Genomic DNA, 27,298 nt, shown 5'->3' on the forward strand with positions numbered 1-27,298 from the left:
TTAGTTGACTAGACAGTGCACCGCCACTGCCATGGGCGACTTTAGTTGACTAGACATTGCACCGCCATGGGTGACTTTAGTTGACTAGACAGTGCACCGCCATGGGCGACTTTAGTTGACTAGACATTGCACCGCCATGGGCGACTTTAGTTGACTAGACAATGCACTGCCACCGCCATGGGCGACTTTAGTTGACTAGACAATGCACCGCCATGGGTGACTTTAGTTGACTAGACATTGCACCGCCATGGGCGACTTTAGTTGACTAGACATTGCACCGCCATGGGCGACTTTAGTTGACTAGACATTGCACCGCCACCGCCATGGGCGACTTTAGTTGACTAGACAGTGCACCACCGTGGGCGACTTTAGTTGACTTGACATTGCACCACCATGGGTGACTTTAGTTGACTAGACAGTGCACCGCCATGGGCGACTTTAGTTGACTAGACAGTGCACCGCCATGGGCGACTTTAGTTGACTAGACAGTGCACCGCCATGGGTGACTTTAGCTGACTAGACAGTGCACCGCCATGGGCGACTTTAGTTGACTAGACAGTGCACCGCCATGGGCGACTTTAGCTGACTAGACAGTGCACCGCCATGGGCGACTTTAGCTGGCGGTGCACTTTAGCTGACTAGACAGTGCACCGCCATGGGCGACTTTAGTTGACTAGACATTGCACCGCCACCGCCATGGGCGACTTTAGTTGACTAGACAGTGCACCACCGTGGGCGACTTTAGTTGACTTGACATTGCACCACCATGGGCGACTTTAGTTGACTAGACAGTGCACCGCCATGGGCGACTTTAGTTGACTAGACAGTGCACCGACAGTGCACCGCCATGGGCGACTTTAGTTGACTAGACAGTGCACCGCCATGGGCGACTTTAGCTGACTAGACAGTGCACCGCCATGGGTGACTTTAGTTGACTAGACATTGCACTGCCATGGGCGACTTAAGTTGACTAGACAGTGCACCGCCATATGCAGCATTTGTCGACACTGAGGGGCCGTGTTGATCAGACCATTTTTCACATTGTAACAATGCTCAACAGCTGCTGCCAGTTTCCTACCAATAGAATGATGACTGACCTTTGACCCCTGACCGAGTTTGAAGTGAACCAATCCGTTGTGTTGTTTTGACGTGAACCAAAGCCTTTGACTGAGAGCATCGTTTCTAAAACATTCGGCTCTCGGAAGTGTTTTTCGTACTGAAACTTGGCCGTGAAAGAGTTAAACACATATAGCAGTACTGTTGATTACATGTGTTATGGGGCAACATGACCTGCATGGTCGAGGTGCAGTTCATCAAGAACTGTTGGTTACAGGTGTTATGGGGTCACATGACCCTCAGAACTGTTGGTTACAGGTGTTACGGGGTCACATGACCTTCAGAACTGTTGGTTACAGGTGTTACGGGGTCGCATGACCTTCAGAACTGTTGGTTACAGGTGTTACGGGGACACATGACCAGCGTGATCGAGGTGCAGTTCATCAAGAACCGGGGCCAGCTGATCAGCTTCTCCAAGGACAAGGTGCTGAGGATCTGGGACGTGCAGCTTCAGGTCTGCATTCAGCGCCTGGCCGGCATGTTCCCCAAGGGCCCTGAAGGTGATGTGTCCTGCCCCCTCTGTCTGTCTGTCTGTCTAACTCTCTCTCTCTCCCCAGGGGCCCTGAAGGTGATGTGTCCTGCCCCCTCTGTCTGTCTGTCTGTCTAACTCTCTCTCTCTCCCCAAGGGCCCTGAAGGTGATGCGTCCTGCCCCCTCTGTCTGTCTGTCTGTCTGTCTGTCTAACTCTCTCTCTCTCCCCAAGGGCCCTGAAGGTGATGTGTCCTGCCCCCTCTGTCTGTCTGTCTGTCTGTCTGTCTAACTCTCTCTCTCTCCCCAAGGGCCCTGAAGGTGATGCGTCCTGCCCCCTCTGTCTGTCTGTCTGTCTGTCTGTCTGTCTGTCTAACTCTCTCTCTCTCCCCAGGGGCCCTGAAGGTGATGTGTCCTGCCCCCTCTGTCTGTCTGTCTAACTCTCTCTCTCTCCCCAGGGGCCCTGAAGGTGATGTGTCCTGCCCCCTCTGTCTGTCTGTCTAACTCTCTCTCTCTCCCCAGGGGCCCTGAAGGTGATGCGTCCTGCCCCCTCTGTCTGTCTGTCTGTCTGTCTGTCTAACTCTCTCTCTCTCCCCAAGGGCCCTGAAGGTGATGCGTCCTGCCCCCTCTGTCTGTCTGTCTGTCTGTCTGTCTGTCTGTCTAACTCTCTCTCTCTCCCCAAGGGCCCTGAAGGTGATGTGTCTTGCCCCCTCTGTCTGTCTGTCTGTCTAACTCTCTCTCTCTCCCCAAGGGCCCTGAAGGTGATGCGTCCTGCCCCCTCTGTCTGTCTGTCTGTCTGTCTGTCTAACTCTCTCTCTCCCCAAGGGCCCTGAAGGTGATGTGTCCTGCCCCCTCTGTCTGTCTGTCTGTCTGTCTGTCTAACTCTCTCTCTCCCCAAGGGCCCTGAAGGTGATGCGTCCTGCCCCCTCTGTCTGTCTGTCTGTCTGTCTGTCTAACTCTCTCTCTCTCCCCAAGGGCCCTGAAGGTGATGTGTCCTGCCCCCTCTGTCTGTCTGTCTGTCTGTCTGTCTAACTCTCTCTCTCTCCCCAAGGGCCCTGAAGGTGATGTGTCCTGCCCCCTCTGTCTGTCTGTCTGTCTGTCTGTCTAACTCTCTCTCTCTCCCCAAGGGCCCTGAAGGTGATGCGTCCTGCCCCCTCTGTCTGTCTGTCTGTCTGTCTGTCTAACTCTCTCTCTCTCCCCAAGGGCCCTGAAGGTGATGCGTCCTGCCCCCTCTGTCTGTCTGTCTGTCTGTCTGTCTAACTCTCTCTCTCTCCCCAAGGGCCCTGAAGGTGATGTGTCCTGCCCCCTCTGTCTGTCTGTCTAACTCTCTCTCTCTCCCCAGGGGCCCTGAAGGTGATGTGTCCTGCCCCCTCTGTCTGTCTGTCTGTCTAACTCTCTCTCTCTCCCCAAGGGCCCTGAAGGTGATGTGTCCTGCCCCCTCTGTCTGTCTGTCTGTCTGTCTGTCTAACTCTCTCTCTCTCCCCAAGGGCCCTGAAGGTGATGCGTCCTGCCCCCTCTGTCTGTCTGTCTGTCTGTCTGTCTAACTCTCTCTCTCTCCCCAAGGGCCCTGAAGGTGATGTGTCATGCCCCCTCTGTCTGTCTGTCTGTCTAACTCTCTCTTTCTCCCCAAGGGACCGTAACTCACTCTGGACGAATAGTTCTCTCCCTTGCTTTTCCCTACAGACGACCCATTTGTTAGGGTTAGGAAAAAGATTGCAAAAAACCCCCCCCAACAAAACATAAAGTAACTGAATGAAACTCGCTGTTGTTGACCCACTGACCCCTCTCCTCACGTCGTGTGAATACCCCCCCACCCCACCCCCCGTCCCTCTTCACTGCTCTCAGAAGCTGAATTAGTATCAGTACCAATTTGTTGGTAGCTTTCTTCACTGCAGATACTTTATTCAACATCTTGATCATCCTCGTCGATGTCGAAGCCTTCAGTTTGAAGCATTTCAATGACTTCAGCAGCGGTAAAAGCCACTGTCGTGATCTAGTTTGCCTGCGACACCATTTTCAATAAGTATGCAGATTAGCTTGTCGTGTGGGGTCCTGAACTCACTGGATTGCTGTGGAGTGTGTTGTTATGGAATCTCATGAAGAAACTTTCCATTTGACCCTTGACACGTTCAGTGTGTGCCCGGTGCAGCTGCAGTTGTTATGCTACCCCCATGAGGAAAACGTGGAAAAAATTTTTAATTGTCGAAACGGCTGTAGTGTTCCGTCGTCCAGAACGCTACCTTACGTCAGGAACGCTATAGTGTTCCATCGTCCGGAGTGAGTTAAGGTGATGTGTCCTGACCCTTCTGTCTGTTTGTCTGTCTGTTTATCTGTCTGTCTGTCTGTCTCTCCTTCTCTCTCTCTATTTCTCCAAGGGCCTTGAAGTTGACCTGCCCTGCCCCCTCTGTCTGTCTTTCCCTCTCTCTCCTTCTCTCTCTCTCTCCCTGTCTCTCTCCCTCTCTCTCCTTCTCTCTCTCCCTGTCTCTCTTCCTCTCTTTCCTCTCTCCTCTCTCTCTCTCCCTGTCTCTCTCCCTCTCTCTCCTTTCTCTCTCTCTCCCTGTCTCCCTCTCTCTCCTCTCTCTCCCTGTCTCTCTCCCTCTCTCTCCTCTCTCCCTCCCTGTCTCTCTCCCTCTCCTTCTCTCTCTCTCTCTCCTTCTCTCTCTCTCCCTGTCTCTCTCCATCTCTCTCTCCTCTCTCTCTCTTCCTGTCTCTCTCCCTCTCTCCTTCTCTCTCTCCTTATCTCTCTCTCTCCCTGTCTCTCTCTCTCTCTCCTTCACTGTCTCTCTCCCTGTCTCTCTCTCTCTCCCTCTCTCTCTCTCTCTCAATATTATGAAATGAGGGTGATGTTGTTATAAAGTGAGGGTGATATTGTTGTAAGGTGATGGTGATGTTGTTGTAAAGTGAGGGTGATGTTGTATAATGAGGGTGACGTAAAATGAGGGTAACGTTATAAAGTGAGGGTGATGTTGTAAAATGAGGGTAACGTTATAAAGTGAGGGTGATGTTGTAAAATGAGGGTGATGTTATAAAGTGAGGGTGACGTTGTTATAAAGTGAGGGTGACGTTATAAAGTGAGGGTGATGTTGTTATAAAGTGAGGGTGACGTTATAAAGTGAGGGTGACGTTGTTGTAAAGTGAGGGTGACGTTGTAAAGTGAGGGTGATGTTATAAAGTGAGGGTGACGTTGTAAAGTGAGCGTGACGTTGTCAAGTGAGGGTGATGTTGTAAAATGAGGGTGACGTTGTAAAGTGAGGGTGACGTTGTTATAAAGTGAGGGTGACGTTATAAAGTGAGGGTGACGTTGTTATAAAGTGAGGGTGACGTTATAAAGTGAGGGTGATGTTGTTATAAAGTGAGGGTGATGTTGTTATAAAGTGAGGGTGACGTTATAAAGTGAGGGTGACGTTGTTATAAAGTGAGGATGACGTTGTTATAAAGTGAGGATGACGTTGTAAAGTGAGGGTGACGTTGTTATAAAGTGAGGGTGACATTGTTATAAAGTGAGGATGACGTTGTCAAGTGAGGGTGACGTTGTTATAAAGTGAGGGTGACATTGTTATAAAGTGAGGATGACGTTGTAAAGTGAGGGTGACGTTGTTATAAAGTGAGGGTGACATTGTTATAAAGTGAGGGTGACGTTGTTATAAAGTGAGGATGACGTTGTTATAAAGTGAGGATGACGTTGTCAAGTGAGGGTGATGTTATAAAGTGAGGGTGACGTTATAAAGTGAGGGTGACGTTGTTGTAAAGTGAGGGTGACGTTGTAAAGTGAGGATGACGTTATAAAGTGAGGATGACGTTGTAAAGTGAGGATGACGTTGTCAAGTGAGGGTGATGTTATAAAGTGAGGGTGACGTTATAAAGTGAGGGTGACATTGTTGTAAAGTGAGGGTGATGTTATAAAGTGAGGGTGATGTTATAAAGTGAGGGTGACATTGTTGTAAAGTGAGGGTGATGTTATAAAGTGAGGGTGACGTTGTAAAGTGAGCGTGATGTTGTAAAGTGAGGGTGACGTTGTAAAGTGAGCGTGACGTTATAAAGTGAGGGTGACGTTGTTGTAAAGTGAGGGTGACGTTGTTATAAAGTGAGGGTGACGTTGCAGTGACCAGCACGCTGTTCTACGACGAGGGCAAGGACCGACAGGGCCAGGACCGCAACCGGCTGTTCATCACCTTCAACTACCAGATCACCGTCCTTGACATGAAGACCGAGGTCAAGGATCGCATCATGAGCCACGAGAAACCCGTGGTGGCCTCCCTTTACAACACCGTCTATAACCAGGTTGGTGGTGGTGGCGACGGGCGAAATAGCTGAGTGGTTAAAGTGTTGGACTTTCAATCTGAGGGTCCCGGGTTCGAATCACGGTGAGGGCGCCTGGTGGGTAAAGGGTGGAGATTTTTACGATCTCCCTGGTCAACATATGTGCAGACCTGCTAGTGCCTGGACCCTCTTCGTGTGTGTACGCAAGCAGAAGATCAAATAGGCACGTTAAAGATCCTGTCATCCATGTCAGCGTTCAGTGGGTTATGGAAACAAGAACATACCCAGCATGCACACCCCCTGAAAGCGGAGTATGGCTGCCTACATGGCGGGTTAAAAACGGTCATACACGTAAAAGCCCACTCCCGTATAATACGAGTGAACGTGGGAGTCGCAGCCCACGAATGCAAAAGAAAAAAAGAAAGAAGGGTGGTGGTGGCTTCCCTTTACATCGTTTTTAATTGGGTTGTTGGGTGGTGGTCTCGCTTCATAACAACATCATCTTTACCCAGGTTGGTGGAGGATCAGGTGGTAGTCAAGGTTTGGAGATTTGCAGTGCAGTGCAGCGCAACACAACACAACACAACACACAACACACAACACAACACAACACAACACACCACCCCACCCCACACCACCCCACACCATACAACACAACACACAACACAACACAACACAACACAAGGCAATGCAATGCAATGCAATGCAATGCAATGCAATACAATATGATTGGATTCTATATGTGATACAGTATGATATGATACCACACCACACCACATCACACCGCACCTCACCTCTCAAAAAAAAAGACAATACAAAACGTGAGGAATACAGTTATCAGTCACAGGCGAGAAGACAAATCAACTGTCTTGGCGATATACGTGACATGATTATGGTGACACTGACAAGGACACTGACCTGTGACAGGTGATGAACCCCCCCACACACACAGAAGAAGAAAGACACAAGAAAATACCTGCAAACAACAATAACTGATGACACTGACGAGGACAGTTACCTGTGACAGGTGATGAACCCCCCCACACACACAGAAGAAGAAAGACACAAGAAAATACCTGCAAAGAACAATAACTGACGACACTGACGAGGACAGTTACCTGTGACAGGTGATGGACCCCACACACACACAGAAGAAGAAAGACACAAGAAAATACCTGCAAACAACAATAACTGACGACACTGACGAGGACAGTTACCTGTGACAGGTGATGAACCCCCCCCACACACACACAGAAGAAGAAAGACTCAAGAAAATACCTGCAAACAACAATAACTGACGACACTGACGAGGACAGTTACCTGTGACAGGTGATGGACCCCCCCCCCCCACACACACACAGAATAAGAAAGACACAAGAAAATACCTGCAAACAATAACTGACGACACTGACGAGGACAGTTACCTGTGACAGGTAATGAACCCCCCCACACACACAGAAGAAGAAAGACTCAAGAAAATACCTGCAAACAACAATAACTGATGACACTGACGAGGACAGTTACCTGTGACAGGTAATGAACCCCCCCACACACACAGAAGAAGAAAGACTCAAGAAAATACCTGCAAACAACAATAACTGACGACACTGACGAGGACAGTTACCTGTGACAGGTGATGAACCCCCCCCACACACACACAGAAGAAGAAAGACTCAAGAAAATACCTGCAAACAATAACTGACGACACTGACGAGGACAGTTACCTGTGACAGGTGATGGACCCCCCCCCCCCCACACACACACAGAATAAGAAAGACACAAGAAAATACCTGCAAACAATAACTGACGACACTGACGAGGACAGTTACCTGTGACAGGTAATGAACCCCCCCACACACACAGAAGAAGAAAGACTCAAGAAAATACCTGCAAACAACAATAACTGACGACACTGACGAGGACAGTTACCTGTGACAGGTAATGAACCCCCCCACACACACAGAAGAAGAAAGACTCAAGAAAATACCTGCAAACAACAATAACTGACGACACTGACGAGGACAGTTACCTGTGACAGGTGATGGACCCCCCCACACACACAGAAGAAGAAAGACTCAAGAAAATACCTGCAAACAACAATAACTGACGACACTGACGAGGACAGTTACCTGTGACAGGTGGTGAGCGTGTGCCAGGCCGGCACGCTGGTGATGTGGATGGTGGACTCGGGTCAGAAGGTCAAGCAGTTCAACCAGGTGCACGGCAACTCGGAGGTGACCTGTCTGACCCAGGACGCCAGTCAGACCCGCCTCTACACCGGCAGCACTGACGGCACCGTCAAGGTCGGTCACAGGTCGTTGGTGGGGGTCAGGGGGTCATTTGTGTCCAGGCCTGTCAGAGGTCATTTGTGTCCACATGGGTGAGGGGTTGTCTGCAGCAAGGTCAGTCATTGGTGTGAGACACAGGGTTCATATGTTTCAAGGTCGGTCAGGTCACTTGTGTGGGTCAGGAGTCGTCTGTGCCAAGGTCACTCAAGGATCACGTTTCCACATAGGTAAAGAGTCATTTACATCAAGGTTGGTCAAGAATCTGCGATGTTGGATAGGACTGTCTGCGTCAGTGACTGGTAAGGGTGTTGGGTTGAAGGTCAGGAGTTTAGGCATGTCGGGATTTGTGAACAGTCAGTCAAGGTCAGGGGGTGTCCGTGTCAAGGTCATTGATGGTGTGTGGGTTTGTGTGGATGGTGTGTGTGTGTGTGTGCGTGTGCCGGTATGTGGTGTGCGCGCGCCTGTGTGTGTGTGTGTGTGTGTGTGTGTGTGTGTGAAATGTATTATGTTTAAGTGTGTGGTGTGTTTATGTGAATGTGTGTGTGTATGCATGTGGATGTAGTGTTTGTATGTGTTTGTATGTGCATTTATGTCTGATGTGTGTGTGTGTGTGGTGTGTGTTCATGTGTGTGTGTTTATGTCTTGTTTTTGCATTATGTATATGTGTGAGCGTGTTTATGTCTAATTGTAGTGTGTGTGTGTGTGTATATATATGTGCGTGTGCATATGTGTGTGTGAGTGAGTGTTCACACAAGCAAGAATCTGTGTGTGTGAGTGTGAGTGCAGGTGCAGTGCGTTTGGTGTTACCTGTGTGGACAGGTGTTGGACTTCAACAGTCACTGTTAGTTACGTGTGAGTGTGAGTACAGGTGCAATGCGTTTGGTGTTACCTGTGTGGACAGGTGTTGGACTTCAACGGTCACTGTTAGTCACGTGTGAGTGTGAGTGCAGGTGCAATGTGTGTGGTGTTTACCTGTGTGGACAGGTGTGGGACTTCAACAGTCACTGCACTGCTAGTCACGTGTGAGTGTGAGTACAGGTGCAATGCATGTGGTGTTTACCTGTGTGGACAGGTGTGGGACTTCAACGGTCACTGTTAGTCACCTGTGAGTGTGAGTGCAGGTGCAATGCGTGTGGTGTTACCTGTGTGGACAGATGTGGGACTTCGACAGTCACTGCACTGTTAGTCACGTGTGAGTGTGAGTGCAGGTGCAATGCGTGTGGTGTTACCTGTGTGGACGGGTGTGGGACTTCAACAGTCACCGTTAGCCACGTGTGAGTGTTGAGTGCAGGTGCAATGCGTGTGGTGTTTACCTGTGTGGACGGGTGTGGGACTTCAACAGTCACCGTTAGTCACCTGTGAGTGTGAGTACAGGTGCAATGCGTGTGGTGTTTACCTGTGTGGACGGGTGTGGGACTTCAACAGTCACCGTTAGTCACGTGTGAGTGTTGAGTGCAGGTGCAATGCATGTGGTGTTTACCTGTGTGGACGGGTGTGGGACTTCAACAGTCACCGTTAGTCACGTGTGAGTGTTGAGTGCAGGTGCAATGCGTGTGGTGTTTGTTACCTGTGTGGACAGGTGTGGGACTTCAACGGTCACTGTTAGTCACCTGTGAGTGTGAGTGCAGGTGCAATGCGTGTGGTGTTTGTTACCTGTGTGGACAGGTGTGGGACTTCAACGGTCGCTGCACTGTTAGTCACCTGCGTGTGGTGTTTACCTGTGTGGACAGGTGTGGGACTTCAACGGTCGCTGCACTGTTAGTCACCTGTGAGTGTGAGTGCAGGTGCAATGCGTGTGGTGTTTGTTACCTGTGTGGACAGGTGTGGGACTTCAACGGTCACTGCTACCACTCACTGGAGTGCTCCGGGGGTCAGCCGGCGGACATCGGTCAGATCCTGGTCCTCAAGCGCAGCATCGTGGTGGTGGGCTGGGCCAAGTGGGTACAGCTGGCACGGAGAGGGCATCACACACAGGGACACACACATCACACACAGGGACACACACATCGCACACATTGACACACACATCACACATGGACACACACATTGACACAAACATCACACAGGGACACACACATATCGTACACATTGACACACATTGCACACATTGACTCACACATCGCACACATGGACACACATCGCACACATTGACACACACACACACACACACACACACACACACACACACATCACGCACATGGACACACATCGCACACATTGACACACACATCGCACACATGGACACACATCGCACACATTGACACACACACATCACACACATGGACACACATCGCACACGTTGACACACACATGGACACACATCGCACACATTGATACACACACACACACACATCACACACATGGACACACACACCGCACATATGGACACACACATCACACACATTGACACACACATCACACACATGGACACACACATCGCACAGACACACACATCACACACATGGACACACATCGCACACATTGACACACACATCGCACACATGGACACACACATGGACACACACAAGGACACACACATAGACACATACATCACACTGCACATAGGTACACATCACACACATAGACACACATCGCACTCATAGACACACACACCACTCACACACATATAGACACATACATCACACTGCACATAGACACACATCACACACATTGACACGCACATCACATCACACACATAGACACACATCGCACACATAGACACACACATCACATCGCACACATACACACACACACACACACACTGGAAAATCAAACTGAGCGTCTAGTCATTCCGAGGAGACAATAAACCAAGGTCCCAGTGCGCAGCACGCACGTGGTGCACTGAAAAAGAACCCATGGCAACAAAAGTGTTGACGTCTGGCAGAATTGTGTAAAAAGAAATCCACTCTGATCGGTACACAAACACATAGGCTTGCACTCCAGGCCTGACTAAACGCGTTGTGTTCAGCTGCTGGTCAGGTGTCTTCCTTCTTCTTCTTCTGCATTCACTCGTATGCACACGAGTGGGCTTTTACGTGAATGACAATTTTTACCCCGCCATGTAGGCAGCCATACTCCGTTTTCGGGGGTGTGCATGCTGGGTATGTTCTTGTTTCCATAAACCCACCGAACGCCGACATGGATTACAGGATCTTTAACGTGCGTATTTGATCTTCTGCTTGCGTATACACACGAAGGGGGTTCAGGCACTAGCAGGTCTGCACATATGTTGACCTGGGAGATTGTAAAAATCTCCACCCTTTACCCACCAGGCGCCGTCACCGTGATTCGAACCCGGGACCCTCAGATTGACAGTCCAACACTTTAACCACTCGGCTATTGCGCCCGTCTGGTCAGGCGTCTGTGGTGTAGCGTATATGGATTTGTCTGAATGCGGTGGCGCCCCCCCCCACCCGCCTTTGAGAAACTGAAACTGAAAGTAAGTGGCGTGTTGCAGGTACATTGCAGTGTTCCGGAACAGCGCTCTGAGAGAGTACCACGTGCAGCCGGCTGACTGGAAGGGAGGACAGGTGATAGCACTTTCTCCTGTCATGTCCTTCGCTTCGTCAAGTCTCCACACTCAGCTCTTTCTTCTTCTTTTTCTTCTTCTTCTGCGTTCGTGGGCTTCAACTCCCGCGTTCACTCGTATATACACGAGTGGGCTTTTTATGTGTATGACCGTTTTTACCCCGCCATGTAGGCAGCCATACTCTGCTTTCGGGGGTAGTCAGCTCTTTCAAGTCTGGCCTTAAAACCCACCTCTTCCCAAAATAGCCTCCCTTCCCTGCCTCTTCCTTGTCTTTAGTTTCTCCAGTTTTAGAGTTATGCGTGCGTGAGAATGACTGGTGCGAAAGCGCTTAGATTTGTCTATGCACAAGATTCAGCGCTATATAAGTACCATTATAATTATTATTATTATTATTATTATTTGTGTTGAAACTGTGCGCAGTGCTGTGTGTGTTCTTTTGGTGCAAATGTCTTGCCATAATTCGTCAGGTTTTGCTTCCGTAGTGGGACCAGCCTCCATGTTTTTGATGGATATCTGTCTATCTATCCATCTATCTATATGAGTATATATATATATATATGTGTGTGTGTATTCTGTGGGGAGTTGGTCCAAGGCAAGCGCAATACAGGCGCACCACAGAAAAGATTCAAGGACCAACTGAAGAAGCAACTATACCAAGCGGACATCAACCCCAAGACATGGGAGCAGTCAGCATCAGATAGTAGAGGTAGCTGGAGATCCTCAACACTCAGGGGAACCCCAACACTTTGAGGAAACCAGACGACTGAACATCCAGGAGAAAAGAAGGAGAAGGAAAGACCCAGGTCTGCAGCCCAGCAAGGCAGGCCAGGTCTACACCTGCCCACAGTGCCACACACTCTGCGGATCGCGGACTGGACTAATTAGTCATCAAAAGGCATGCCGCCCATCCCTGGCGGGAACTTCCCACTGATCTTTGCAAGTGAAGAACCAGCCATCGCATCGCATCGCATCGCATCGCATATATATATATATATATATATATATATTTTTTTTTTTTTTTTTTTTTTTTTTTAATTTGAACTACTGTAATTGTAAAAGGTAGACTAAAAGAATCTTGGTAAAAGTCGACTCACATGACATACAAGAGGCAACATATCAAACCTCATGCTCTTCTTCAGGCAAATTAAGTGGGTGTAATTGTGGAATACTTAGAGCAAAATCATCTGATTCGGCACAAAACAAGTAAATGTATTATTATTGTTATTCTTATGGTAAACATGTGGTCTACGTATGTGCGCATTGACTTGTGTGTGTGTGAGTGAGCGTCTGTGTCAGTGCGTGTGAATGGGAAGTGAGAACGACGGGCGCAGTAGCCGAGTGGTTAAAGCGTTGGACTGTCAATCTGAGGGTCCTGGGTTCGAATCACGGTGACGGCGCCTGGTGGGTAAAGGGTGGAGATTTTTACGATCTCCCAGGTCAACATATGTGCAGACCAGAAGAAGAGAAGAAGGGAAGTGAGAACAATAAGTATCCATATCAGTCAATCAGTCAGTCAATTTCAGTTTCAGTATCAGTAGCTCAAGGAGGCGTCACTGCGTTCAGACAAATCCATATACGCTACACCACATCTGCCGAGCAGATGCCTGACCAGCAGCGTAACCCAACACGCTTAGTCAGGCCTTGAGAAAAAAAAAAAGAAAGAGAAAAAAGGTGAATAAATAATAGATAAGCTTACATAAATAAATAAATAAATAATAATTATAATATAAAAAAGGTAGTAGTAATAATAATAATAATAAAATTTTAATAGATAAATAAATAAGACAACAATGATGATAAATAAGCAAATAAATGTAAAACATGAAGACATACACATTCACACATACACACCCCCACACATGCATAACAGATAGGCACCAATCAGTCGAAACAAATACAAACACAAATAACACAAACAGGAGCACGCGGAGGACATCCTGTGCCTCGACTTCATGGGCCCCAACACCCTGGCCAGCGGGTCCTACGACGGGGAGATCGTCATCTGGAACACCAACTCGGAGCACGCCTCGCGCCACCTGGCCCAGCGTTCACGGCGAGGCCTCAAGTCTCGAGGTCGGACCTTCATGACGTCCAAAGAGGTGTGACTTGGTGTGATGAGATTGGTGTGCGGTGTGGGTGAGGGTGTGGGTGGGGGCCGGGGGGTGGTTTGTGTGTGTGTGTGTGTGTGTGTGTGTTCATGTGTGTGTGCGTGTTTGTGTGTGTGTGTGTCTGTGTGTGTGTGTGTGTGTGTGTTTGTTTGTGTGTGTGTGTGTGTGTGTGTGTGCGTGCGTGTGTGTGTGTGTGTTTGTGTGTGTGTGTGTGTGTGTCCATGTGTGTGTGTGTGTGTCTGTGTGTGTGTGTTTTGCGGATGTTTGTGAGTGTTTGTGTGTGTGTGTGTGTTTTGCGGATGTTTGTGAGTGTTTGTGTGTGTGTGTGTGTTTTGCGGATGTTTGTGAGTGTTTGTGTGTGTGTGTGTGTTTTGCGGATGTTTGTGAGTGTTTGTGTGGGTGTGGGTGGGGGCCAGGGAGTGTTTGTGTGTGTGTGTGTGTGTGTGTGTTTTTGTGTGTTCCTACCAAATTTCCTGACTGTTCCTACAAACGCTAGACAGGGGGTTGGCATCTGGGTGTGGTTCACCACAGCCGCCTCTCTTGCTGAGAGAACAAAGCTTCATCCTGATTCTGGTTCTGATTCCCCCGTCTGGTGTGTCTGGTGTGCCCCCCCGACAGACGAACCCCCCGACGCGCCAGGCGACGCAGGGGGACCTGAGCTCAGTGGGGGCCGAGCGGTCCAGCTCCTCCAGGTCCAAGCGAGACAGCAGGTCGGCCAGGTCCCGAACCAGTCGCCTCAGCAACACCAGTGGGGAGGACCAGGTGGCTGGGATGTGTGCACTTGGGGGGTGGAGTGGTGTCTGGTGTGGTGTGGTCTGGTGTGATGTGTGGTATGGGGTGGGGTAGGGTGGGGGGTGGTGTGTGGGGTAGGGGGTGGTGTGGGGTGGGGTGGTGTGGAGTGGTGGGTGGTGTGGGGTGGTGTGGTGAGGTGTGGTGTGGGGTGGTGGGGTGTGGTGTGGTGTGGTGGGGTGGAGTAGGGTGGGGTAGGGTGGGGTGGGGTGTATTGAGTTGTAGTGCGTTGTGTTGTGTTGTAGTACATTATGTTGTGTTGTAGAGCATTGTTATAGTGTGTTGTGTTGTCTTGTAGTGTGTTGTAGTGCATTGCATTATGTTGTGTTGAAGTGTGTTGTGTTGTATGGATTTGACTGAATGCAGTGATGCCTCCTTGAGAAAGTGACAGTGAAAGTGACAGTGAAAAGTGACAGTGAAAGTGACAGTGAAAAGTGACAGTGAAAGTGACAGTGAAAGTGACAGTGAAAAGTGACAGTGAAAGTGACAGTGAAAAGTGACAGTGAAAGTGAAAAATGACAGTGAAAGTGAAAAATGACAGTGACAGTGAAAGTGGCAGTGAAAGTGGCAGTGACAGTGAAAAATGACAGTGAAAAGTGACAGTGAAAGTGACAGTGAAAGTGAAAAATGACAGTGAAAAGTGACAGTGAAAGTGAAAGTGAAAAATGACAGTGACAGTGACAGTGAAAGTGGAAAATGACAGTGACAGTGAAAGTGGAAAATGACAGTGACAGTGAAAGTGACAAAGAAAGTGGCAGTGAAAGTGACAGTGAAAAGCAAAAGTGAAAGCGAAAGCGAAAGTGAAAGTGAAAGCGACGCTGTGCTCAGAACGAGTTCAGCTGGGCGGTGGTGCGGCTGGTGTACCTGGAGGCGCGGCGGGGGAACTCCGCAGGGGGCGGGGCCAACCTGGTGTCCTGCGGGGGCAACGGCTGGGTTCGCTTCTGGAACACCTCGCGCAGCGCTCTGATGGCAGAGTTCATCGCTCACCAACACGGTGCGTAGTACAGTACGTCTGTCTCTCTGTCTCTGTCTCTTGTCTTTCGCTCTGTGGGCTTGTTGTGGGAGGAGGGTGGCTGGGGGGGGGGGGGGGGGGGGGAGGGGAGAGGGGGACAAGGGGGGGGGGGAGGGGGGCATTGAAAACAAAGGAATATTGTTTCTTTACTTACCATTTACAAAAATCTTTTTTTTTTTTATTATTCGCTTATCATTAACACTATTTTATTTGTTTTACTTACCATGAAAACAATCTGGTTTCTTTACTTACGATGAGGAAAGGTCTTATTTCTTTTACTTGCCATGAAAAATTGATGTTATTTCTGTAACTTACCATCCAAAAGTCTGACTTCTTTACTTACCTTAACAAAAAATCTTTTTTTCTTTACTCACCGTGAAAAAAAATCTCATTTCTTTTTTTAAGAAAAATCTTATTCCTGAGTTGAGTGTGGCATGGCCTGGAATGCGAAGACAGGGACCACACAGTTTGCTATGGGCTGAAACAGGAAGACAAGACAGGGACCACACAGTGTGCTATGGGCTGAAACAGGAAGACAAGACAGGGACCACACAGTGTGCTATGGGCTGAAACAGGAAGACAGGGACCACACAGTGTGCTGTGGGCTGAAACAGGAAGACAGGGACCACACAGTGTGCTGTGGGCTGAAACAGGAAGACAGGGACCACACAGTGTGCTGTGGGCTGAAACAGGAAGACAGGGACCACACAGTGTGCTGTGGGCTGAAACAGGAAGACAGGGACCACACAGTGTGCTATGGGCTGAAACAGGAAGACAGGGACCACACAGTGTGCTGTGGGCTGAAACAGGAAGACAGGGACCACACAGTGTGCTATGGGCTGAAACAGGAAGACAGGGACCACACAGTGTGCTGTGGGCTGAAACAGGAAGACAAGACAGGGACCACACAGTGTGCTGTGGGCTGAAACAGGAAGACAGGGACCACACAGTGTGCTATGGGCTGAAACAGGAAGACAGGGACCACACAGTGTGCTATGGGCTGAAACAGGAAGACAAGACAGGGACCACACAGTGTGCTGTGGGCTGAAACAGGAAGACAAGACAGGGACCACACAGTGTGCTGTGGGCTGAAACAGGAAGACAAGACAGGGACCACACAGTGTGCTGTGGGCTGAAACAGGAAGACAGGGACCACACAGTGTGCTATGGGCTGAAACAGGAAGACAGGGACCACAAAGTGTGCTATGGGCTGAAACAGGAAGACAGGGACCACACAGTGTGCTGTGGGCTGAAACAGGAAGACAAGACAGGGACCACACAGTGTGCTGTGGGCTGAAACAGGAAGACAGGGACCACACAGTGTGCTATGGGCTGAAACAGGAAGAGAAGACGGGGACCACACAGTGTGCTATGGGCTGAAACAGGAAGACAAAACAGGGACCACACAGTCTGCTATGGAAACTGGGTCTCACCTACCTCCCAAGTTTGACTGGAGAATGACTTGAGCATCTAGTCATTCGGATGAGACAAATAAACCGAGGTCCCGTGTACAGCATGCACTTGGCGCACTGAAAAAGAACCCCTGGCAGTTGTCCTCCAGCCCAATGCTGTGGAAGAAATCCGCTCTAAACGGCACACAAATACAGAGAGGAGTGATGGCCTAGAGGTAACGCGTCCACCTAGAAGCAAGAGAAAATCTGGGCGCGCTGGTTCGAATCACGGCTCAGCCGCCAATATTTTCTCCCCCTCCACTAGACCTTGAGTGGTGGTCTGGATGCTAGTCATTCGGATGAGACGCTAAACCCAAGGTGCTGTGTGCAGCATGCACATAGCGCACGTGAAAGGGTTGCTCCTGGCAAAATTCTGTAGAAAAATCCACTTCAATAGGAAAAACAAATAACAAACTGCACGCAGGAAAAAAATACAATAAAATGGGTGGCTTATATGGATTTTCCCAGGTCAACATATGTGCAGACCTGCTAGTGCCTGAACCCCCTTCGTGTGTATATGCAAGCAGAAGATGAAATACGCACGTTAAAGATCCTGTAATCCATGTCGGCGTTCGGTGGGTTATGGAAACAAGAACATACCCAGCATGCACACCCCCGAAAACGGAGTATGGCTGCTTGCATGGCAGGGTAAAAACAGTCATACACGTAAAAGCCCACTTGTGTGCATACGAGTGAACGCAGAAGAAGAAGAAGAAGAAGGGTGGCGCTCTCAGTGTGGCGATGCAGTCTCCCCAGGGAGAGCAGCTCACACAGAGAAATCTGTTGTGACCAAAAAAAAAAGAAGAGAAAAACATGAAATGCACTCCAGGCCTTGACGGAAGTGTGTTGGGTTCAGCCGCTGGTCGGGCGTCTGCCTGGCAGAGGTTGTGTGTTGGTCATGGCTATGTCCAAATGCTTTGTCACCTCCTGGAGAAACTGAAACTGAAACCTTTGTTGTGGGGTGGTGGGGGGGAAACATGTGGATTTCTCTGCTGAGTTTTTTTAAAATTTTTTTTACAAAGCATGTTTGCAAACACTCTCGCACTCACACACTCAACACCCCACCCCCCACCCCACCCCCGCCCGACCCTGCCCACTTCCCCACCTCCCACACACAGAGGAACAAATGTCATACTGCTCTGCTGAGGGTGTTTGTTTGTTTGTTTGTTTGTTTGTTTTGGGGGGAGAGGTAGGAGGGGGGGGGGGGGGGGGGCAGGGGGATTGATTTTGTTTTTTCCTCCACAAAACTTGTTTAGAACAAACACACACACTCTCTGATATATACCCAGGATCAAATGGAATTTTTTCTCTCCATTCTTTTTTGTAAGGGTGGTCATCAAAACTTTTAAAATATATTTTTTTTAATGTCCTGAAATCGGGGCACCACCCAAAAACAAAAGATAAAGAAAAAATTTTGGGGGGGGTGGTGTGTTTGTCCTTGTTTCAGCGGGCAGCATCATCATGGCGTCGGACAAGCTGAACCAGTGTCTGGTCACAGCCGACGTGGACGGCTTTGTCAAAGTGTGGAGCATCCTGGAGTACGCCACGCTCAGTGTGGATGAGGTCATCACCGCTCTGCCTCGTGAGTCACCTCCTCCCTTTGATCTGTGGGTGAGGGGGGGATAGGGAGGGAGGGGTGGGGGTTGGGTGGGGGGGCTGAGGGTTGTCGGGGGCGGGGTTTTTGTGTGGATGTGTTGTTGCGTAAGTGGGTGTGTATGTGATGTGTGTGTGTGTTCATGCATCTAGATGTGTGTGGGTGTGTGATGTGTGTGTGTGTTCATGGATCTGTGTGTGGGTGTGTGATGTGTGTGTGTGTGTTCATGGATCTGTGTGTGTGTGTGTGATGTGTGTGTGTGTGTTCATGCATCTGTGTGTGGGTGTGTACGTGTTGCTAACTGGAGCGGTGTGAAATACAGCGTAGTGTAAAAAACATAATTACGGGTTTCTTCTTCCTCTTCTTTGTTCACGGGCTGCAACTCCCACGTTCACTCGAACGTACACGAGTGGGCTTTCACGTGCATCACCGTTTTTACCCTCCTGCCATGTGGGCAGCCATACTCCGTTTTCGGGGTTTGGTTCAGTTCCGGTTGCTGGAAACGTGCCCTTTGTCAGTGAATTGCATCATGAGAAAGACTTCCTTTAAAAGTACATGGGTATGCCTTTCACTTTTATAGTCATGACAGTCTACACGCCTCAAAACCCAACAGACGGGTCGATGTTTTTTTGTTTTGTTTTTTTGCATCATCTGCACCGTTTCAGTGGCATTACTCCCACGCCGCTCATTTAGATTCCCCCTTACACGGCCACACCCGGGTTCGTCCGTCGCAGTTCCATCGTTGGCAGTCCACAGGGAACCATCAATGTTAGGTCGCCAAGAGGCCACACACCAGAGGAGACCCTGCACTGCTGCTGAGTCACTTTGGTGGTGTTCAGTGGTGCCTGTTCTGATTTTACGTACTTAGGACACCACCTACTAAGCGACGGGTCGATGTTTATTTATCCCCCCCCCCTCCTCTCTCCTCCCCTCCTCCTGACCCATGATTCCACTGGCACTCCACATTCCCTCTACCACATACATCACCATGGTCATCACTGTTATTGTTACCAGTCCCTCTACCACACATCACCATGGTCATCACTGTTATTGTTACCAGTCCCTCTACCACACACATCACCATCATCATCACTGTTATTGTTACCAGTCCCTCTACCACACATCACCATCGTCATCACTGTTATTGTTACCAGTCTTTTCCATGATGTCATAAACAGAGATTCCGTGTGCGGCACACGTAATAGAACCCACGGCAACAGAGAGGGGTTGTCCCTGGCAAAATTCAGTGGAAATATGGACTTGGACGGGGGAAAAACAGAAAGAAGAAGTGGGTTGCACTGTGCTCTGCTGTGGTAAAGCGCTTTTCCTGTGGAAAGCAGCCTGATTTTCACTCCGATAAATCTGCTGTGACAAAAGAACGAACGAACGAACGAACGAAATTTTATTTTACGAGGGTAAAGGAGTAAGCACAAAGTACTTGTTTACATCCAGCCCTCTGGGCATAAATAATAATTGGAAAAAAAAAGAAAACGAGAGTCAATTCACAACACCAACGTCAAAATTGCATAAGCATGTGCAAACATAAACATAGAACTTATGTACAATACAAAGTAATACAGCATCATACAGCAGTGTAAAACAACACAATGCAACGCAACGCAATGCAGCGCAACACAAAACTCACCACAAATGCAGCACATCTCATACCAGGCACAACACAACACATACTGCAAGGCAACGCAACACATACCGTAACACATCACAACATTTATCACACACAACAAACACAGCACAACACATACCACAGTGCAACACATGCCTCAACATAACGCAACAAATAATGCAACACGTTGCATGACGCAACGCAACACATACCACAACACAATGCTACATTGCACAATACCACAACAGACAACACCACGCAACACCACACCACACTACACCGCACCACCACACGCCACATGCCACACAACACCACACCACACCCCACACCACACCACACCACCACACACCACCACCACACACCACACCACACCACACCACACCACACCACACCACACACAACACCACACCACACCACACCACACCACCATTACCATGACTGTGTGTTCCAGCCTTACTAGGACATGATCAATGCCACACCACACCACACCACACCACACCACACCACACACCACACCACCACCCCACACCACTCCACCCCTCACCACACCACCGCACCACCCCACCCCACCCCACACCACACCACACCACACCACACCACACCACACACCACACCACACCACACCACACCACACACCACACCACACCACACCACACCACACCACCATTACCATGACTGTGTGTTCCAGCCTTACTAGGACATGATCAATGCCACACCACACCACACCACACCACACCACACCACCACCCCACACCACTCCACCCCTCACCACACCCCCGCACCACCCCACCCCACCCCCGCACCACCCCACCCCACCCCACACCACACCACCCCACCCCACCCCACCCCACACCACACCACCACCCCACCCCACCCCACCCCACCCCACACCACCCCACCCCACCCCACCCCACCCCACACCCCACACCACACCACACCACCACACCACCCCACCCCACACCACACCACCCCACCCCACCCCACACCACACCACCACCCCACACCACACCACACCACACCACCCCACACCACACCCCACACCACACCACCCCACCACACCACACCACACCACCCCACCCCACCCCACTCCACACCCCACACCACACCACACCACCACGCCACACCACACCACCCCACCCCACACCACACCACCACACCACACCACCCCACCCCACCCCACCCCACTCCACACCCCACACAACACCCCACACCACCCCACACCACCCCACCCCACACCACACCACCCCACCACACCACCCCACCCCACACCACACCACACCACCCCACCCCACCCCACACCCCACCACACACCACACCACACCACCATTACCATTACTGTGTGTTTCAGCCTTGCTGTCGCAGTTCCAGCCTCACCAGGACATGATCAATTCCCTGGAGGTGTTTGAACGTAACGACCGTCTCCTCATCGTCTCCGCCTCATCCGACTGCAGCGTGGCCTTGTCTGACGTTTACGGCAACAAGATCGGCGTTTTTGGACAGGTGGGTGGGGTGTGGGAGGGGGTTGGGGGTGGGGGGGGGGGTGCCTGGCTCATCTTGGTGATGGTGGTGGTATTGGTACATGATTTCCTTAAACTCTTTCGCTGCAAGTTATGGATTGAAAAGTGAGTTTTTGCCATACTTTATGGATTGAAATGTTAATTTTCATCTTGCTGTTCATGGTTTAAAAAGTGAATTTTTTTTACCATACTCGATGGACTGAAAAGGGAATGGGTTTTTGTTGTCGTTGTTGTTGTTTTTAACCATACTCTGTTTGTGTATTGAAAAATGAATCTCTGCCAGTGTTTGTGGATTGAAAAATGAATTTTTACCTCACTCTGCTTATGGATTGAAAAGTGAAATTTCACCACAATGTTTATGGACTGGGAAGTGGATTTTCACACACTATTTTAGGTTAACTCACTCCGGATAATGGAATGCAAAAGCGTTCCTGGCGTAAGGTAGCGTTCTGGACGATGGAACGCTATACCGGTTTCGACAGTTAAAAAGTTTTCCATGTTTCCCTCATGGGGTAGCATCACGGCACAGTCACCAGTATTTTCTTTCCCTTCCACTGGACCTTGAGTGGTGGTCTGGACGCTAGTCATTCGGATGAGACGATAAACCCAAATCCCGTATGCAACATGGACTTAGCACACGTAAAAGAACCCACAGCAACAAAAGGGTTGTTACTGGCAGAATTCTGTAGAAAAATCCACTGTTATAGGAAAAACAAATAAACTGTATGCAGGAAAAAATACCCCCAAAAATGGGTGGAGCTGTCAGTGTAGCGACGCGCTCTCCCTGGGGAGAGCATACGGAATTTCACACAGAGAATCTGTTGTGACAAAAGGTAATAAAATATAATACAGGAGGAGATTGGAAGATAGATCCGTACTCTGTTCATGATTGAAAGATGTCTGTTCACAGGAGGTTGGAAGATAGATCCGTACTCTGTTCATGATTGAAAGATGTCTGTTCACAGGAGGTTGGAAGATAGATCCGTACTCTGTTCATGATTGAAAGGTGTCTGTTTACAGGAGATTGGAAGATAGATCCGTACTCTGTTCATGATTGAAAGATGTCTGTTTACAGGAGGTTGGAAGATAGATCCGTACTCTGTTCATGATTGAAAGATGTCTGTTCACAGGAGGTTGGAAGATAGATCCATACTCTGTTCATGATTGAAAGGTGTCTGTTCACAGGAGGTTGGAAGATAGATCCATACTCTGTTCATGATTGAAAGGTGTCTGTTCACAGGAGGTTGGAAGATAGATCCGTACTCTGTTCATGATTGAAAGATGTCTGTTTACAGGAGGTTGGAAGATAGATCCCTACTCTGTTAATGATTGAAAGATGTCTGTTCACAGGAGGTTGGAAGATAGATCCGTACTCTGTTCATGATTGAAAGATGTCTGTTCACAGGAGGTTGGAAGATAGATCCGTACTCTGTTCATGATTGAAAGATGTCTGTTTACAGGAGATTGGAAGATAGATCCATACTCTGTTCATGATTGAAAGATGTCTGTTTACATGATTGAAAGATGTCTGTTTACAGGAGCACTGGAAGATAGATCCCTACTCTATGATTGAAAGATGTCTGTTTACATGATTGAAAGATGTCTGTTTACATGATTGAAAGATGTCTGTTTACAGGAGGAGCACTGGAAGATAGATCCCTATGTCGCCCTGTCGACATTGGTGGAGGAGGAGAAATCTGAGGTGTGTATGTGTGTGGTGTGTGTGTGTGTGTGTGTTTGTGTATGTTTTTGTGTATGTATGTGTCTGCATGTGCGTGCGTGTGCGTGTGTGTGTGTTCGTCTGTGTGTGTGTGTGCAATCATGCTTTGTATTTTCAAACATCTACAACAACAACAACAACAACAAAACTACGCCTTAGTAAACAAAAAAACACACACAAAAAAAAACAACCCGAGACAGAGTGAAGAGAACTGTATGCATTGCCTCCCCCCCCCCCCAACTCCCCCTCACTCCCCCCCCAACACCCCCTCACTCCCCCCCCAACACCCCCTCACTCCCCCTCACCCACCCACCCCCAACACCCCCTTACTCCCCCTCACTTGCCCCCAACACCCCCTCACTCCCCCAACACCCCCTCACTCCCCCCCCCAACACCCCCTCACTCCCCCCCCCCCCCCCCGCCCCCCCCCCGGACCCCCCACCTCTCTGTGTCGGGACAGCAGGAGAGGGAGGAGACGGTGGACGACTTTGGGCTGGACCGGGAGGAGGACAGCGACTGGGAGCCTGACGAGGAGGCCATCACCCAGCCTGCACACTACCGCCTCAACACCTGGGACAGCACTGTGCTGGGTACTAGTCCTTCTCTCTCCCTTCCTCCCCCCCCCACCCCCCCCCCCATACCCCCATCTCTCTTTGTTACTTTACATGTACGACTTGAGCAATTTTTTTTTTTTTTTTTTTTTTTTTAACTGGATATCCCTCTTCTGAGGGGCTGTGGACTTTGTGAATAAACTGTCTCAAACCATCTCAGTTTCATCTCTCATTGTTGGGACAGAACTGTGCTGGGTACTAGTCCTTCTGCTTCTCTCTTCATTCACCTCCCCCCCCCCCACCTCTCTTTGTTTGGACAGCACTGTGCTGGGTACTAGTCCTTCTGCTTCTCTCTTCATTCACCTCCCCCCCCCCACCTCTCTTTGTTGGGACAGCACTGTGCTGGGTACTAGTCCTTCTGCTTCTCTCTTCATTCACCTCCCCCCCCCCACACCTCTCTTTGTTGGGACAGCACTGTGCTGGGTACTAGTCCTTCTCTCTCCCTCCTCCCCCACTGTTTGTAGGATTAAACACTAACAGTAAAGAATTCTCTCACTTTTTTTGTGTTGTCAGCACTGTCCTTGGGTACGGGAATTGGATTGGACTGGGTGAAGCTGGATTGAAGTGGATAGGATTAGACTGGAGTGGACAGAATTGGATTGGACTGGTAAAATTGGATTGGATAGGATTAGATTGGGGTGGACGGAATTGGATTGGACTGGTAAAATTGGATTGGATAGGATTAGATTGGGGTGGACGGAATTGGATTGGACTGGTAAAATTGGATTGGATAGGATTAGGTTGGACTGGATGGAATTGGATTGGACAGGGTGAAGTTGGATTGGACAGGATAGGATTGGATTTGAGTGGATGGAATTGGATTGGACTGAGTAAAATTGGATTGGACAGGAAAGGATTAGATTGCAGTGAATGGAAATGGATTGTGCTGGTAAAATTGGATTGGATAGGATCAGGTTGGACTGGATGGAATTGGATTGGACAGGGTGAAGTTGGATTGGACAGGATAGGATTAGATTGGAGTGGACGGAATTGGATTGTACTGGTAAAATTGGATTGGATAGGATTAGGTTGGACTGGATGGAATTGAATTGGACAGGGTGAAATTGGATTGGATAGGATTGGATTGGAGTGGATGGAATTGGATTGTACTGGTAAAATTGGACTGGATAGGATTAGATTGGTGTGGACGGAATTGGATTGGACTGGTAAAATTGGACTGGATAGGATTAGATTGGAGTGGATGGAATTGGATTGGACGTGTTGAAGTTGGATTGGACTGGATAGGGTTAGATTGGAGTGGATGGAATTGGATTGGACGTGTTGAAGTTGGATTGGACTGGATAGGATTAGGTTGGAGTGGGCGGAATTGGATTATACTGGTAAAATTGGACTGGATAGGATTAGGTTGGACTGGACGGAATTGGATTGGACTGGGTGAAGTTGGATTGGACAGGATAGGATTAAATTAGAGTCGACGGAATTGGATTGGACAGGATAGGATTAGATTGGAGTGGAGGGCATTGGATTGGACATGATTGCTTTCTATATATTTTTCTGAGTCACATTGGGCTGCATTATCACAGTGCAGTGCAACCTAAATTTTTTTTTTCTGTGTAATGTAATTTACAAAGTGGATTTTCCAACAGAATTTTGCCAGGGACAGCTTTTTTTCTTGCTGTTGGCTCTTTTTCGTTAACTTAATGAACGATGGTGCAGTTCATTGTTGTATCTGAAAGACTAGCACCCTGACCACATGTTGTGGTGGGTGGAGGGAGGGGAGGGGTTATAAAAAAAAGTCCTGGTCTGTGTGGGAATGGAACCTAGGGCACTCGCTTCTAGCTTGGGTGCCGCATGCCACACCACTCCACCATGCAGCATTAGTTAATGTGACATTAACCCTTTCACCGCCAGTCAATTTAGAGGACAAAACTCCATTGTATAAATTACAGAAAAAACAGTGACTAAGAATAGCTGGGGATTCCCCCTGCGATGTATAGAAAATATTGCTTATCCTACCACCGAACATTAAGAGCAGTAGGTTTCTGGATAACAGACCAATGAATGGTCACCTTTCAGTGACATGGGTCCTCTACCACGCCTGTGCATAAATGCGAGGTTGGCGGTGAAAGGGTTAAACAGCAGTGTGTTCTCTGTAATCTGTGACATTAAACAGCAGTCTGTTCTCTGTAATCTGTGACATTAAACAGCAGCCTGTTCTGTGTAATCTGTGACATTAAACAGCAGCCTGTTCTGTGTAATCTGTGACATTAAACAGCCTGTTCTGTGTAATCTGTGACATTAAACAGCCTGTTCTGTGTAATCTGTGACATTAAACAGCAGCCTGTTCTCTGTAATCTGTGACATTAAACAGCAGCCTGTTCTCTGTAATCTGTGACATTAAACAGCCTGTTCTCTGTAATCTGTGACATTAAACAGCAGCCTGTTCTGTGTAATCTGTGACATTAAACAGCCTGTTCTGTGTAATCTGTGACATTAAACAGCCTGTTCTGTGTAATCTGTGACATTAAACAGCCTGTTCTCTGTAATCTGTGACATTAAACAGCCTGTTCTGTGTAATCTGTGACATTAAACAGCCTGTTCTCTGTAATCTGTGACATTAAACAGCCTGTTCTCTGTAATCTGTGACATTAAACAGCAGCCTGTTCTGTGTAATCTGTGACATTAAACAGCAGCCTGTTCTGTGTAATCTGTGACATTAAACAGCCTGCTCTCTGTAATCTGTGACATTAAACAGCAGCCTGTTCTCTGTAATCTGTGACATTAAACAGCCTGTTCTCTGTAATCTGTGACATTAAACAGCCTGTTCTCTGTAATCTGTGACATTAAACAGCCTGTTCTCTGTAATCTGTGACATTAAACAGCCTGCTCTCTGTAATCTGTGACATTAAACAGCAGTCTGTTCTGTGTAATCTGTGACATTAAACGGCAGCCTGTAATCTGTGACATTAAACAGCAGCCTGTTCTCTGTAATCTGTGACATTAAACAGCAGCCTGTTCTCTGTAATCTGTGACATTAAACAGCAGCCTGTTCTCTGTAATCTGTGACATTAAACAGCAGCCTGTTCTGTGTAATCTGTGACATTAAACAGCAGTGTGTTCTCTGTAATCTGTGACATTAAACAGCCTGTTCTGTGTAATCTGTGACATTAAACAGCAGCCTGTTCTGTGTAATCTGTGACATTAAACAGCAGCCTGTTCTGTGTAATATGTGACATTTAGTGGCAGCCTGT

At 48.8% G+C, this 27,298-nt stretch overlaps 1 protein-coding gene across 3 annotated transcripts in view; it reads left to right on the top strand.

The window, feature by feature from the left end:
- The window catches only part of LOC143278079 (cilia- and flagella-associated protein 337-like), a 74,728-nt gene that overhangs the window by 36,948 nt on the left and 10,482 nt on the right, over nt 1-27,298 (top strand). For 2 of the 3 annotated variants that reach the window (XM_076583112.1, XM_076583114.1), the window contains exons 14-25: nt 1,457-1,616; nt 5,686-5,864; nt 7,982-8,146; nt 9,953-10,068; nt 11,589-11,661; nt 13,580-13,759; nt 14,387-14,530; nt 15,386-15,551; nt 18,468-18,602; nt 21,587-21,738; nt 23,392-23,457; nt 23,936-24,065. In XM_076583112.1, coding sequence (XP_076439227.1) covers nt 1,457-1,616; nt 5,686-5,864; nt 7,982-8,146; nt 9,953-10,068; nt 11,589-11,661; nt 13,580-13,759; nt 14,387-14,530; nt 15,386-15,551; nt 18,468-18,602; nt 21,587-21,738; nt 23,392-23,457; nt 23,936-24,065 — 1,666 coding nt within the window. The remainder of the gene's footprint in view (nt 1-1,456; nt 1,617-5,685; nt 5,865-7,981; nt 8,147-9,952; nt 10,069-11,588; nt 11,662-13,579; nt 13,760-14,386; nt 14,531-15,385; nt 15,552-18,467; nt 18,603-21,586; nt 21,739-23,391; nt 23,458-23,935; nt 24,066-27,298) is intronic. The other variant, XM_076583113.1, reaches the window with a different exon arrangement.

The sequence above is a fragment of the Babylonia areolata genome, chromosome 35 (genome assembly GCF_041734735.1).
Source record: "Babylonia areolata isolate BAREFJ2019XMU chromosome 35, ASM4173473v1, whole genome shotgun sequence".
Lineage (NCBI taxonomy): Eukaryota > Metazoa > Mollusca > Gastropoda > Neogastropoda > Buccinidae > Babylonia > Babylonia areolata.